This window comes from Athene cunicularia (genome assembly GCF_003259725.1).
Source record: "Athene cunicularia isolate RWA chromosome 12 unlocalized genomic scaffold, athCun1 chr12_part1, whole genome shotgun sequence".
In the NCBI taxonomy this organism is placed as follows: Eukaryota; Metazoa; Chordata; class Aves; order Strigiformes; family Strigidae; genus Athene; species Athene cunicularia.
Window position 1 is genome coordinate 828,931 of NW_020799116.1, and position 16,106 is coordinate 845,036.

General features: G+C 44.6%; 1 protein-coding gene across 3 annotated transcripts in view; it reads right to left on the bottom strand.

The window, feature by feature from the left end:
• Positions 1–1,790: 1,790 nt before the first annotated feature.
• EEFSEC (eukaryotic elongation factor, selenocysteine-tRNA specific) overlaps positions 1,791–16,106 on the bottom strand; it is a 102,964-nt gene continuing 88,648 nt past the window's right edge. For 2 of the 3 annotated variants that reach the window (XM_026857517.1, XM_026857518.1), the window contains exon 7: positions 1,791–3,900. In XM_026857517.1, the coding sequence (XP_026713318.1) occupies positions 3,716–3,900 (185 nt within the window). In that variant the 3' untranslated portion in view covers positions 1,791–3,715. The remainder of the gene's footprint in view (positions 3,901–16,106) is intronic. The other variant, XR_003399315.1, reaches the window with a different exon arrangement.

Here is a 16,106-nt window from a genome sequence, read left to right on the forward strand (position 1 = left end):
ACGACTGCATGCTCTGACCCCCACGGCTCACGATCTCTGGCAGGATCACAAGCCAGGCTGCAGTCCCAAAATAAATTCCAAGGAAAAGCAGAAAACAGGCTTGAAATAAAGCTTTTCTCACCGCTGCTCTCCCCACAACCCGAAGATGTATTACTCACTGAACATCTGTGCAGCCATAGCAATTTCTAGTTTTGCAACACTGACAACCTTAGCAGTATTTAAAAAAACCTCCTTACAACTTTATTCCACTTTGGATTCATTCTAGCCTGACAATATATGATAGTACAGTACATTCCGCAACATTTAAACCCTGTTCCCAGTTGCCATTCTTAACTTCACGGCTTAATGACACGGAGTCAGTAGATCACAATATGACCCTGTTAATATTTTTTTAATGCCATTTTTACAAATTACAGCATAATGCACTGATTATGAGGATGAAAGGAAAGTCTCTACATCTGTCTGGAAACCAAATAAAAGAATGTTTGAACATCTGTTCATCCTACAAATGTCTTTAAAAGCTTTGATTTTCCCCTAATCATTTTGTTCCACCATTTCACCCTTTTTCGAGTGTGTATCCAACAGCCTCAGGACAGCAGCCAGAGATCTGCAGTAATAGCACATTATAATCAAAGTTCTTGGGCACACTTCAGGTCTCCTTTTGGAATTAAAAATGGGAAAAACAAAAAAATAAACCCCAGTCTTCAGCAGATACCTCTCCAGCTGTCTGTCCTACACAAACCTCTGCCAGGGGAGCGACACGCAAGGATGAGGCTCAGTGGCAGGGGCTTCCCACAGAGGAGCACAAGGGACGAGGCCAGGCTACGAGCAGGTGAAGGGACTCGCCCGGGCCATGGCCCACGTGCCCGCGCACAGCCCGCTCCTGCCGGCTCGGGAGCAGCTGCCCAGAGACTCTGCCCCAGACAGAGTCCGTGCGGCTCCTCCCCGCACACAGCAGCCGGTGCAAGCTGCAGGACAAGAGCCCTCCCCACCACGCTGGGCTCCCCACCCCTGCCGTGGGAGCCCGGCCAGCACCCACACTCACATCTCCTCCCCAAGAGGCGGGAGCAGAGCCAGAAGGAGGAGAAGCAAAGAGCAAAGATGGGAAACAGGAGCACAGGTCTTGGGACTGAGAGGGTGGAAGAAAGGTGCTGAGTTAGTATGTTAGTCTGGAAATGAGACAGAACATGGGGGGAAAGACTTTAAGAAGTGTACTCCAGGCAACGGGATGAGAAGGAGATAGGGGTCCAACTCTGGCAGCTGCTGCTGCTCCCTCCCTTGGAGCACACCCCAAGCAAATAAACTGTGGGACCCTCAGCACCAGCAGTCCTTTCAGCCAAGCAGAGGGCTGCAAAACCGAGTATTCCGCACTAAAGAGTTTTCAAATGGATCATGTCCCGTAACAACTGACTCACTGATCGGCTACGGGCAATCCACAGCGTAGAGGGGAAAACATTAATCACAGTGCTCTGTAAAAATACATACCACCATTTACACTGACAGCCTCCTCTGCAGAGCTATTCAAAAATGCCTTAGAAATGAGAAAGACAAAAACCTTTAAGTGCAAGGCTAACAACTCTGGAAGAGCCAACGATATCCTACAGCAGGACATCTCTCCTGACCACCCTCTTCTTTCCAACACTCCAAGCACAACTGGCAGAATTTAGTCTGCCATTTAAAATCTGGCAAAGACATTAGAACTGCTACTATTTTATACAAATAAAAATGTAAGTTCCTTAATAATTCACTTCTGCTTGCTTTTTTTTTTTTTTTTTTTTTTAAAACAAGAAGGGTTTTTCATACCAATAATTGTTAGACTAACCTGGGATGGTAATAACAGCATGCCTCCTATGTCATCTGTTTCTCTAGTTTCCATCGCAGCAGTATCTTAAGCAGAGGTAACAGTGAAGGGTACAAAACAGGATTTGATAAAGGCTTAAAAGAAAGATAAAATCATAAATATTCCTTGCAAAGACTGCCTTTGGGGGTGTCTGGGAAGAGGAAAGAAATGGGGAAGGAGAGGTGACAGGGGTGCGAAATGCATTTTTTTTTCATTATAGAAGGATACGATTTCCAGCAAGGCTGGCAGCACAAGTCACATTAAGCCACAGCCGAAGTTGCCTGCCTAATTCCTCTGGGATCACACTGCAAGCATACCCCATAATCTTAAGGGATGTGCTAAAGCTTTGCTGGGACTCACTCAGCAGAAACTGTTTGGGATTATTCCACAAAGCACTAATTCTGTTCTGATTTAAAGGGGCACCATCAACCTGGCTTAAACACCAGGCTTGGCCTGTCTCACAACTGTCCAGCTGTAAGGAACCTCTCAGTAGCTGGTATTTTTGCCATCTGTATCCACTTTGGTTACCTGGAAATTAAGAGGAAAAGACAGACTGAAAAAGCCAGGATCACGTTAGCATGATGGACTCAAGCCCATCAATGGATATTTGATTAGTAACACTGAGTGTTATTAATAATTACGATTAATAAGGAGTGTAGCAATCTATTACAGTTACTCACTTTCAAGCACAACTAATGCACTTACACGTGCCCATCCTCTACGGCTGGCTCCTGCGAACACGCCGCTGGCTGCTATCTAACATCGGCGAGCAGAAGCACGCTTTTTGTTCAAAAGGCAGGAACTAACGTTTTCCATTCTGCCAGGCCTGAGTCCAATTTCTGTTCCAGACTGCAGCTTTCGTACCTGTGGAATTATTGTTAGTTTTCATGCTAAGGTGTCCCACGCTTTGTAAATAACAAAGGAAGGATATTAGCAGGGTTTTCCTTTTTATGAACCTAGGACATGAAACTGAGAGGAAGAACTAAATAAAGCAGCCATGAAATCCCCATTAAACAACCAACGGTTTCTAAAGCATCTTGGAGATACTCATTTTACAAGGCTTATGCTGCAATCTTCTATCATTATTTTAATGAAATAAAGCCCTTGACTGTTTCCAGAGGCAACTTTTTCTTTCACACACAAAGACATTTTGGTTACCCAAAAAGAAAATAATTCTGCAGCAGATTCACTACAAGAGGGGCAGGAAATTCAGAAAAGCTATATTAAATGTCGCTGACGATAGGTTCTGAACCTTGGGAACAGCAAACAGAACAATTAAGACTCTCAGTTACACGCATCATTATGTTTAATATGAAAAACATTTCTAGATATAAATCATATTTATAAAAAAGATCCATACCATCTCTGATAGCATCTTACATGGCTGCAGCTGAAGGAATGTGAAACATCCATTTTAGGTTTCACCTATTATATGCTGTGCTCTCTGTCCCCCGCTTTGCTCGGGGAAGTAAACCTAGCCTAATCAGCTTCACTTTGTGGCTCACATGAAATTCACATCTTGGCTAGATTTAGATTAATATTGGTGGCAAACTTTTAAATCAAGAGAAACTTCAAAACAATTCCTCAGAAACACGCTGCTATTAGAACGCACACGCGAACGCGCTCATCCGGCCGGTGACGCTCTCCGGGAGGCCGCAGCGATTCACACCACAGAGCTGACAAACTGAGCAGATTCTAACAGAAAGAAACCGGACTGCAGAGATTTTTGGAAGGGGGCACAGAGTCAGCAGGAGCTTCCAGGCTCTGTTTGTGAGGAAGGAACAGGTCTAATGTGTTCAGGCAAGAAGCACATTCCGCTCAAATTCATTTCAGAGTCTGGTCCTTCAGGCGAGATCAGAGGTCTCTCTCGCTTTCTCAGGATTGAATCATTTTCTTCTGCATGTCAAAGACATATCTTTTAAAGAGAAGAGAGATGGTAACAGGTTGGGCTGAATCATTCTTGCTGCTTTCATCCTCTTTGGCTGTATCCCCCTTCCCTGCCTTAGATTTCTTCTTGGAGGCAACGTTAAGCAGCATCTTGGTATCTGGCTTCAGCCCATCTGTAAAGAACAAGGACACAAGAACACGTGTGACAAACACACTTAACATCACATTTCAGTGTAACTGGAAAAAAACAAACAGGCAAGTTTACTTCTGAAAACAACCAAGGAAAATGAGAAAGTCAGAGGAATTAGGAAAGTCACATTTCTGCACCACACTTCTGGAATATGGTAACTCACCTGAAAAAACTAAGAGCAGCTTTCAAACACAGTTCACAGAAGTGATACCCCCAATCCAGTGCAGCATCCTGCCTGTGTCCTTCTACAGCTTTTCTGGTATTAGATACAGGCAAAAATCTAATCAAGCCAGACCAACTTGCCAGGTCTAAGCCTTCTCCCCCAGCAGACCCATCTGCCAAAGTTTTTTTTTCATCATTAGGAATATTTATTAACATCTAAGTCATGAGTGAAAAACAACAACTGGTAAAATAGTAAAATTATAGAGTCCTAAGGCCAGAAGATTCCTGAATGTCTTCAGTCTATTTCCCAGACCTGACAGAAGCGCAGTGCTTAGGTTTTAATAAATTATACAGTTCTGTGTGTGTTTGGGGGTTTTGGCTAAAACACAGCATTTGTTAAGGGTTTCCACTGTCGCTTTTAAGGGAACTGGATTTAACTTCTATAGGAGTCTGAGTCTCTAACTTAAGTCTTTCTCCAGACATTTGTGCCCAACAAAAATATTTGTCCTGTTCTTCCTAAATGGCCAGGGTTTATTACACTTTTATATTTTCTTTTAACTCGACACACTGGTGACACTGTAGATAAGAAATGCAAGATAGCGAAGTCCAAAGAAACGCTGTAAAACAAGAGAGATGCAGCTCCTACAAACCACTCCTGAAGAACTGCTTTCTTAAAGCAGAAGACGGCAAAATCCCCGGGCGCTTATTCCGCAGCACCCGAATACGCTGCAATGTGGTTCTTGGGCACGTGGCCAAATTCAGTTCAGGTATTTTTAACCTGTGGTGTCACGTAACCTTATCTCAAACACTTAATCAGCTTCTCTCCACTCATATTGAAATTCAGATGTGGATTCTCATATCACAGCCTGACAAAAAGATTGAGATGCTTATGATTTCCTGGAGACAGGAGGTCTACGGGCACAGGTGATCCGCTGCGGCACAGACACGCCGAGAGGCACCTCCCCATCTCCTGGGGCAGGAGCGAAGGGCTCGCCGCGGGAAGGGAGGAGACGAGGAAGCGCTGGAGCAAATCCAGGAAACTACCTGTGGGCCATTTCACCCGAGAGGTTGCGAACGGGCCCTAACACCCAGCCACGGCGAGGCTCTTTGAGACAGAGGGGTCTTGCTTTCTGAAAACAAGGCAAGAGCACAAGAGAGGAGAAAACCAACCCATTACGTTTCTAACTGCAGAACCTACAATTCACACTGCGGCTGCAGAAGTCCAGCATCAGGCGAGATCAGCTCTGCGGGGCTCTGCAAGATCTCGTATTGCCCAGCCATTTTCTCTTTTCAGATGGCAGAACACAAAAACACAGTCGCGATTATTTCATTGTGAAAATAATTGAGTGTTTCTCCCTGACGGGTGAGAAGTCTGATAATGACTATCTTCGCATGTGTAAGGTTCAATTAATCAAACTACATACTACGGTGTGGCCTGATCACATATTTATTACATGGTTTTATTAGATTGTACAGTCATGTTTGATGCAGCTGTTTCAATTTAATTGGATGCTTTCATATAAATCCCATTAATATCATTAGCCTTACAATCACTCCATCTTCATTACAAAAAATAATTTATCGTTACATGAAAAGCAACTTATCTCCTACTTGGAAAGCTCTGAGAGCACCTTGGGTGTTGCTAGAAAAAAAAAAAAAAGCCAACAATCCAAAAAAGAGGAAAACAAAATAAAACCAGCAAAAAGAATAATCTCATGCCGTCCCACGCTCTACCTTCGCAGGATTTATTTCACGTTGTATGTTTTCTACTGTTTTGACCACGCTAACTGTGAGTGTCCCTGAACAGGGTTTCCTACACTTCCCTGGGAAGACCATTTAGTTTTTGGACAAAGAAACATTTCGTTTTGCTTTCTAGTTGGTTTCCCTTTCTGGGTCTTATCACTATTACTAACGTTGCTGTTACTGGCACGTTACTGTTTAAGAAAGATGTTTAACTAAATCCTTTCAGAAAGACACACTTTAAATTAATTAAAGCAAACAAATCCCAAAACACTTCTATTTATGTTAGCAGGCTTCGCGAGACTCTGATTTCCAAAAAATGCTAATTGTCGGACAGGAGAGGGGAAGGGAGGGGACGTGGCCTTGAAGCTGCAGCCAGAATTTCCCCGGTGCGAGCAGCGAGGGAGGCGGTGGTCCCGCGCCCCCCGCAGGTCAGCCCCTCGCCCCTGAAACCTGACAGCAGTTCAGGGGTGCCCACAAAGAATCTCACGTTGGAAAAATGTCCAGAAAAAAGGCTGCGTTGTCTGGGGGACTGTACTGGAGAACACGAGCTTAAAGCTGAGCAGCGGCACCTCCTCCACCCCGTGGCCAACTTCCCCCCGTGGAGGAGTAAAGATACACCTCGCCTGCAGCCCCTAACACCTACCGGGACTCAACCAGGCTATCACGGGTAAGAAGTTGACCGGAGAAATGGCAGAACGTGGCAGTTCTTCGCCGTGGAGTGACGGGCTGACAGCCAAGGGCAGCTCAGGTACTGCTGAGCTCACAAGGTATCCCGGTTACCGAATCGGATCCCATGGCCCTGGTCTGCAAACAGATCCGGCGGCTGGCATCGCCCCCTAACAAACGGCATTTTCTGTTCTGCTGCTCTGGTGCCAGGAGGTCTAAGGGCTGAAGAGGCTCTGTGACGGGGAGCAGCACAAAGGAGCAGGCAGGGAGAGACAGGCGGGGAGGCACAATCGGGGTTTCATCTACCTCCGCGGATTTCTCGCGTTACACACAATGCATGCTTTACATTTTACAAAACCAAGGAAATGAAGGGAAATATATCTGTCACCGAAGAAGACATCAGACCTTTAATAGCTGAAATGACGGATATTTTTAGATGGAGGTCTAGTTTAACTTACTTACATTAAGGGTCTAATCTCTCCTGAACAATAGCTATGTTAGCTTGAATACATAGTGAGAAATCTGTTCCATTAATTAAGTGCTGCCTGTACTACTCGGATTTGTAGGAAATGTTAATAGATTTTTTTTTTTCTTCCTCTGTTGGACAATTACTTTATTTTGCCAAGTTGCTAATGGATTAAATTGAAAAGGTCTGTGTGTTAAAAAAAGACTTTAGCTTCAAAGTTCTAAGAAATGGTTTGCATACAACAGTGGAAAATACCTATATATTAATATTATTAATGGGCAGTCCTCAGAGGCACGAAGATATCTGGAAGCTGAGCAAATTCATTCCCACCCATCATAACCACGTCTGTAACAAGTGCCCAAACAGGTCTTATGTAAAATGTACTTGTAGCATCAACTAACACAGGTTAGATATAAAAATCTAGTTGTAAGATAGTCTAATCCATTCTTTGAGTTTCAGCTACTGATAATAATTAACAAATAAGAATACAGACTCTGAATAGAACATCCTCTGTCTCAGCATGGCCTCAAGGATTTAGTCCAAACTCAGCTGTTTATAAATAAAAAAAAAAAGTGAATTTTCAAATTCAAATGAAAAGCGATACCTCATTGGGAAAAATATTTTCAAGAGCAGTTTTACATGCACAAAATAATGGATGAACGCAATATTTTAGTTTTCACAAATAAAAACTAGCGTCAGCGACTTGCAGTGCCTGACACAGTTAAATGCATTGCAGCCTCAAGCTTTACAATTACCCAGGCAAGAAATTTGCCCAGAAACACGCAGATTTCATTAACTTCATATGGAAATATCATGCTGCAGAATTCTGAACCCCTCCTGGTGTATAAATATAGGAAACAAATCTTGCTCCCCCTCGCAAAGATACTCGTCCCCCCGCAAGCTGTGGGCTCCAACGCCCCGTGTGCGGCCCCGGGGACACGGCCCCAACCCCGACAGGCGCAGCACGGCCAGAGCAGCGGGGTTTGGTTTGCACCACTCCTGCCCCAGCTGGAAGGACGAAGTGATAGAGCATCTCCTCTGCTAATTCCTCTTGCTAACAGCAGCAGGGTGAGCATGGTTTTTTCTCCATACACATTTTTATTTCAGCTGTTACCTGTAAGCTTGGATCCTACTTTACCTTTTACATAACTTCCCCACTTCACATCCTCCTTCCCTTAATACCGTCCTTCCTTATCACCATCCTCTGTCATCTTTGTTGTCTTTTTTTCTTTATTAGTCTTCTGCTTTTTGAAAAGGTCTCCAAAGACGGTCTCCTCTCTCCCTCCTAAAGCCCAGGTCCTTTTCCTTGACTCCCAATTCTACTCGCTATTCTGCCCTTCGGGAGTTTTCTCTCTCTCTTTCCTTTTCCAACTTTACTTTTCAGATTTCCCATCTCTATATTTCTATTTCTTATTTCCACAAATCTCTTCAATACTGAGGAACAGACCTGCCTTCTTCAAAGCTAATGTAACACTGTGTTTGAATGGAAGACTTTAAAGACTGAATGCTAGACACATTGCAGATGAGAAGCAAGATAATACAGTATCTCCTTGTAGCCCAGCCTGAGACAGGAGTAATTTTTAAGCAACTGATAAAACACATCATTGAAAACAGGTGTAATAATACAGGTGCACAGCTGAGAATAATTTATTTTGCTGAAGTTCAACTCCTCTCATACACACACTTGTACAAAAGCCTACTGGTAGCTATCCCAGCCAGCACGGGTGAAGGTGAAGGTATTAGCATGGATGATCACACGGTTTGCTTATGACACTGAAAATCATACCGGGGAAAAAAGAAAAATCGTATTAAAAGATTTCAAGTCTCCTCATTCATCAGAACTTGGCTTTCAGGTCAAAACTGAAAGTTCATTCTGCCAACTGATAATCAGCAAACGTTACACCAGTCTCTCAGTGGTACTTGCCACAGTCTGCTGGGAAGGCGCTGACTCAGGGCTCTTACCGCTGCATTAGGAAAAGGCACACTGAGGCTACCCTGGTAGCTACCCCAGGAATAGAAAATATTCCTTTTTGTTCTCAAGATTTAGAAATTCCTAGACTATTCCTGACCTGCTGTTGATATCTCCAAACCTCCCATTCCATTCAGGAATTTGTGAGCAGAGCTTCAGCGGGAAACTAAACTTCGGTTTTGCATTCTGTACACAGAATACCCCGTTCACCTCCTTCGGACGCTGCAGGCAGAAGACTCAGCCACGTGCAATTTCTTGTTTCCTGTCAACCTTCAAATGTTAAAAATTGACCGAACATCAGAGAACAACATAGCACATTTGGTGTCAGAAACAATTTTTAGCGGAGGCAAACGTAACCTTTTAATGGCAGGCAGACATTTTTCTTTCTTCCTGAGGGAAGGAAAAAAGAGCAAAACTTGAAAGAGGCAAAGGGTTGGGGATAATCCTCACTCACAATGGATTATTCCTAACAGCCGGTTTTCACAATTTCAGGATTTCCTTAAACTGAACCCTCAGAGCCTGAACCCTAATCACACAGTTAAGGAGTGTTGTGCCTACATCAACTCTCCTGCTAACAGCACAAAAGCCCGCTGACCTGAAAATCAGAAATAATTGAGAGCCCCGGATGGAGACATCCATGCCCCAGTCTGATGCCGAGAGGCCGTGCCTGGAGCGCACGAAGCCTGGTCCCTGCCCCTGCTTACTGCAGCCACGGACCATTGAAAGGGAACAGAAACTTCTTTGCCGGTACTGCGGGACTCGAGAATCCAGTAATTCAGCACAACACAATTATAAATTAATTTGTTGGGGCTTTTTTCCCTCTTGCAATAGCCGTGTATATTCATCCAAGACTTAAAAACTGTGTTTACCTACGTTCAGAGAGGGGTACAAGGTTCAAATACAGCACTCCGATTCAGATTCTGATCAACTTTAGAACAAGAAGAATAAATCTGTTGCTGGCTTCCAGCAAAATTAAGAGAAATACCAGCGGTACAAGCGTTGGCTCTCAGAGCCCCACAATACACTAAGCCAGCACACACTTGTTCCCCACCTAGTCCCAAAACATATCAGCAGTTCTACAAAAAAAGTTATCATTAATTTCTATCTGAAAAACATTAAAAGCTCATGCAATTATCCCTAAAGTTTTGATTAAAAAAAAATAAATCCAGAAGCATCCCAAAATCCGGCCAATTTGCCCAACCCCTCACGTTACAGCTCTCTCTACAGTCAGACAGAAAGGACAAGACTAACAGAAAAACGGAGCACCCTGCTGCTTGAACTCTTTACATGAAGCTACCAGGGAGCAACTCTGCTTCTCTGCTAAAGATACCCAAAATCCTGACTTTTGTTTTTGTTCAAGCTAAGGTGGCAATTTTTCTCCTTCAATATCCCAGAAAAAAACCCCGAACTGATCAAGAAAAGACAGACATCTCTGCAAGCTCCCACGAACAGCAGTCCTGTGGCGCTCTGTCCCTAAGCACCGAGAGGGCCCCAGACACACCACGCCACGTCCTGCCGGTTCTGACCCGGCATCCAGGGAGAGCAGGATGGACGCTGTGCCCTGAGCTAACCAGAGCCCAGCGTCAGGCAGGAATTCTCTACCTGACATCAGGGTCAGTACGTCGACACCTACGAACCTTTCTGGCCAAAAGATTTCAGCAGGGTGCTCCTACAGGGGCCAGGCTACTCTGCTCTGACGCGTTCAGCACCACGACAACGAGCATAATGTGATTACCCAGACAATGGCAACATAAGAGCTGACCAGAGATTCACTCAAGAAACAAGGGATACTCCTTTCCTTGCTACCCTCAGGAGCTCAGGATTTGAGCTTCAATTACTTTCCCAGATCAGGCAATGAATTTTACTTATGTAAATCCCTTCACAATTCTCCAGTAATTCTAGTTTGAATTCACACCACCGTTTCCCACGTCTCTCGTCAGTTCTCTCAAATATTCCGCGTTTCACCCTCCAGAGTAGATTCAGTTTTCTCTGCTGGCTGGTGCAAGATCTGCTGTTATCACCTGGCCTGGTCTGTGAACAGTAACGGCTACAGCGTGAAGGTGGCCGGGGAGAGCAACCAGCCCCAGGGAGCCCGGAGGGTAGAGCCCGCCCTTCAAACGGGAATTACCCCGACGCCTCGGGATCTGTGCGGAACAGCCAGAATTCACTGTCTGATGACAGAGGCAAGAAAAAAACCATCTTACAGCCAACTTTGAGCAGAAGTAGACTGCCCCACGTCCTGACAGTCAGCCTGCACCAGCAGAGCTATTCCCACAGTCTCAGCTTGGTAGGCTGTTTGGAAATCCTTAACTACTAAAACATTTTCCCATAAATTCGGGAACAGCTGCCCTGTACCACATCAGAGAAGGCTGCAGTTCAGTGGCGAACTGAATTGAGTCTTGTGTATCAATTTGTTAAGTTTATACAGGCTTTTGGGCTGAAAGACATTATTATAAAAGGTGGTACTACTGGAAATAACATGGATTTCATTACGGGCTCCTACATAGCAGGGAAAGAGCTAATCTGCCTTGATGAGGAAGACAGAAGCTGGTTTAGTTCAAGGGCTGACCTAGGTGAAGTTCAGGCCGCAGCTGCATTTGGAACACTCTCACATCAAGCTGGACACAATCCTCCCAAGGCCGGTGCCAATTCCACACAATGGCTTGAACTGCGCTCTCCGGCAGTCCTTAAAGGCACATTCTGTATCTTGGCTTTTGCTGCAAGCAATCAAGAAAGAATGCAAGAAAACAAAACTGTTTCCCAAGCACTGTTTGCTGGTGCCATAATTAATATAATCAAACAATTCCACAAATTGCTTCCAATTGCTGGCGTCACTTTCATGTGCAGAGCCAGACTTTCAAAGAAGGGCCCTTCTTGTCCTACATCCTTACACTGGTAACCCTCGCTTCACACAATAGTAAACAAGACCTCACTAAATAGTATAGGGTAATTTGTACTGTAATAGGTCCCCAAGGCACCACAGACACAATTTGAAATGCCATCTAATTTTTCTTTTTAATTAAAAAAGCAGTTACTATATTTAAACAACAACACAAAAAAGTTCAGAGGGGACAGACTGGAGTTTCCCACAGCTCTCTGGGAGTTTTCTCAAGGTCAGGAAGAGTTTTATAGGCTCAATTGGTACACATTTTTTTTCTTTAATTAGTCTACCATACCCTCCGCATGAAGTCAGCGTCTTGATTCTCAGCCTGATATTTTTCACATTGCTAAATGGAGCACAGACTGCAGTACCACACCGTATCTATCAGCTGCTGAACAGTTACTGATGCCATACTCGCCTACACGTTGCCTGCCCCTCCCTCCTCTTGGTCCTTGTCATCTACACTGAGGACACCCAGCATACCACAATGCATCAAGAACTTCTTTTTCATTCATGGTTTTATACTTCTCAGTTTCCAGCAAGATGATCAGGATGCATTACCCTATTTCTCAAATTACCAAAACATAACCACACTTGAACGTTTTGGGTGGGGTTTTTTCCTAGCAAAATTAAAATGTAATAATCGAACACCAGATACAAATGGACATCTCATTCCAGAACATCCCCAACCCAGCATTCCTTTCAGCCCCCAGTAACGGCTGTGAAATGACCCACCTGAGATCACGGTTCCTTGCCCAGCTGGCCGTTCCGCACGGATAGGTTGGCAGTACCAAGCCCGACCTCACCTTATATGCCAACACATATTTCAGCTGCCATTATGTTGCGTGCCACAACCACTTGTTGGCTAATTCTCCTAAAGAGAAGACAACGACTCTGCATTCCTGGAACACAGCTATGATTTGTATGCTCTACACAGTTTTTTGTTTCTGTGTGCCAAAGACTAGCTTTAATACAAGTTACACGGGAGATTCCAGCGCACCATGATTACCAGGTCTAGGCTACACAGATTAAGGGCACACACAATAAATTTGCAGAGCTACAACACAACCACTAAGGTAATCTTTTTGGCCCCAAATCCAACACTGTCCCACTAGCCTGAATAAAAGGATTTTCAAATTAATTTCTGCATGGGCTATAGATGAGCTTTCAGGACATTAACAAGGCTGCAGTTATGCCAGCTGGTACCGTACCAGCAAGGATTTGTAACCTCTGTTTTCAGGTGATGGCCACTCAAGGTCCGTGCAGTCACTGAGATGATGTTTATGCTCATTCTCCCAGCACACCTACAGGGAAAGGCAACTCTCCATACTGACGCTGTGCTTTTAGCCTGCATGTTCCTCACGTTCCCTGAAGCAAAAACAGCGCACAGAAAATGCCCAGTGCACAAGAGCAACTGTGGAAAAATAACTGAAAGAATAAGGACATCAAATCATTAATACAAATATATGCAATGTAGTTGGGAGCCTGGGAATGTAGACAGGCTCTTGTTACAAATCAACAATAGAAGAATTACAGGCAGGTCAGCATGAAATATCCAAGACCATTCAGAACAAAGGCAGAACAGTGTCTTAAAGCCACACGTATTGTCACTGGACCTCTAAGCAGCACTCTCCCAGGAAGGGAGAGAAGGGAAGAACCATGCAGCCATCAACACGACGAGTAAAATCTGGGAGAGTCTGTGACAACTGCTGTACAGGACAGATTTTCCCAGGTGTTCTTGCTGACGGACACCCAAATCAAGAGGTACAAAAGTGCAAAAATGTCCCAAGGAGCACAGTTAGGTATGCAAAAATACATCAAGGAATGTAATACATCAAGGAACCGCCAACCATAGGGGCTTTCATAATTTTAAACCCCATAGAATATCCCATCGGGACTCAATTTACAGCCAGCGAGGGAGTTCCCAGCCCAGAGCCCCTCAGCCGTGGGGCAGAAGACATTCAACTGCGGCTCCGTCAGCACCCTTGTACCTGTAAAACAGTAACTCAACAGAACACCAGCAGTGCTCACGCTCTGCCCTAAGGGGAGCAGAAACAACTGGAAACGTTCTGAACTCAACACAAGGGCCTCACGTTTCACCAGCCTAGTGAAAAGGCAGCACCAGCACCCCACCTCTCCCGCACGCACAGCGCACAAGTCCGGGGCAGCAGATGTGACACAGAATCAAAGGCAGTTCATTACAAAGCAGCTTCCAATCAAAGTGCTAGATCCGCGGGCCTGTCTGGAATCCTCCCATCTCGCCTGCAACTCTCGATGTGCAGTAGACGCCACAGAAGCCAGTTAAGCCGGACCAACTCCGCTGACGTGTCCCAGGCATCTGCTGCTCAGCGCTGGCCCAGAGTTGAAGTTTGGCGATATGCATCTTCCCCTGGGCCGCCTTTATAGAGCAATCCTGAACAATGGGACTTCAGAATAAAGAATAAAACATTTCAATTTTTTTTTTTAAAACTTCTAGGCAAGGGCCTTTAATGCGATTAGAAGGGGAGGGGGATTGGATAGCAGCTTTTTCTTTTTTATGTTATGTATATTGTGTGTAAACAAATATGCAATTTGCTTTAAAAAGATAAGGTGATTAAATTTTTATCGGGCTTGTACTCTGTTGTCACCACAACAAAGAGAATTAGGAGGAGGAAAGAAAGGCCTTTTTATTTGAATTATGCTCTTACCAGAGGTTCTCTACAGCACAGCTGTAAAGCCACTCAATGTTCTCCAAACAGGCCCTTTGATTGCATTTTATTCAACTTGTTTGCATTTGGAGCAATCGAAAGGAAAGGAACGCTCCACATTTTGATGTCTTAATGTTCCTTAATACCTTCTTTAATTTATATTAAGCTTCTTAACTAGGGTGATGAATTCTTCAAAAACAATAAAGACCTAGTGCAGAAATCTTTCACACACCATGGAAATTGAAATTATAATGTATTCATTGCGCTTTTTGTTATGAAAAAAATTATTTAGAAGAAAGATTTAAAGCACATAAAAAAAAATCCTGAAGTTGTATGAAAATTACTTGATCCACAGAAACAGATGAAAGTTCAAACTAATTATTACAAGGGAAATAAAATGTTGTGGGAGGTGGAGGAGAATAAACACTATGAGAATTGGGCTACTATGAAGTTTTCAGTCTTTTCACAACCTTTAAATTCCTTCTGTATGGCTTTCCACAAAAAAGGATGCTGGAAATTTGTATAATTTTGGTTTACCAAGGCAAATTCAAATGATGCAGTTCTTCCCCCTTTATTACTCAAGTCCTTCTTTCCTAAAACAGCTCTTCAGGTCCGTGGTTCCACGGCACATCTCCCTCCCAACGCCGCTCCCGGGCTGCCCGGACCCACAGCAAGGCTGGACTGGGCGAAGGCTGTGGGAGCACCCCCGAGACCCCCCGGACCCCGCAGGTCGGTGTTCCCGGGAGAGGCTCCCCAGAGGGGCCCAGGAGCACCTGCCCGCAGAGCCGAGGGTCAGGCCATGACACGAAGAGGCCACCCGAGGGACCAGGCTGCCGGGTTTGCTGCTGCGCGCGCTGCCTGTTCCCCAGGTATGGTTTCAGGATGCTCAGGCTGGTGAAGCTGCAAACAGGAATTACCTGGCCCACACGACAAAATGCGCTTTTGAGTACTGCAGTGTTCTTAAAACCCCCTCTGCAGAAACCAGCAGAGCTTTCAAAGGCCATTCCGGCACACGCCAGCCTTAGCAAGGAGCATCCAAAGAGTGTATTCTTGCCTTGCTTCCCAATTGGTCTTTTTTTTTTTTTTTTTTTTAAACTTAGTAATTTTACTTTTTAATGCAACCTCTTACAACACATACGTGTGCAGCTACAAACACATCGCCTCGCTCTCCCTCTGCCAAGACACCCCAGAGAAGAAAGAAGCAGGTCTGGCTGCCCCGAGCCCCGGCTGCAGAGCCCGTGGAGTGGAGAAATGAGCTTCCTAAAGAAATCCTCAACTACATCACATCGTTTGAGATAACGTATTTGAAAGAACGTACATTTTCATCTGGAATGACTGTTACTTTCTGTCGACACCCCCTGACTGCTTACCTGCCTTCCCCAGTCACATCTCCAAGCAAACCGCAGGAAAAGCTCAGATTAAAGCCTCATGATAAAGCCTGGCACATTTTAAAATGCTTGTGAAAAAAGCTCGCTTAGCTGTACCAGCAATCAACGGGCCACAATAATTAAAACAATTAAAAAAATTCACACGCTGCATTTACCATAGAGTAAAACAATGCTGATCTTAATCTACTGCGCATGCAGCCTGGGTGAAGCGGCGCCTCCGCCTCCCC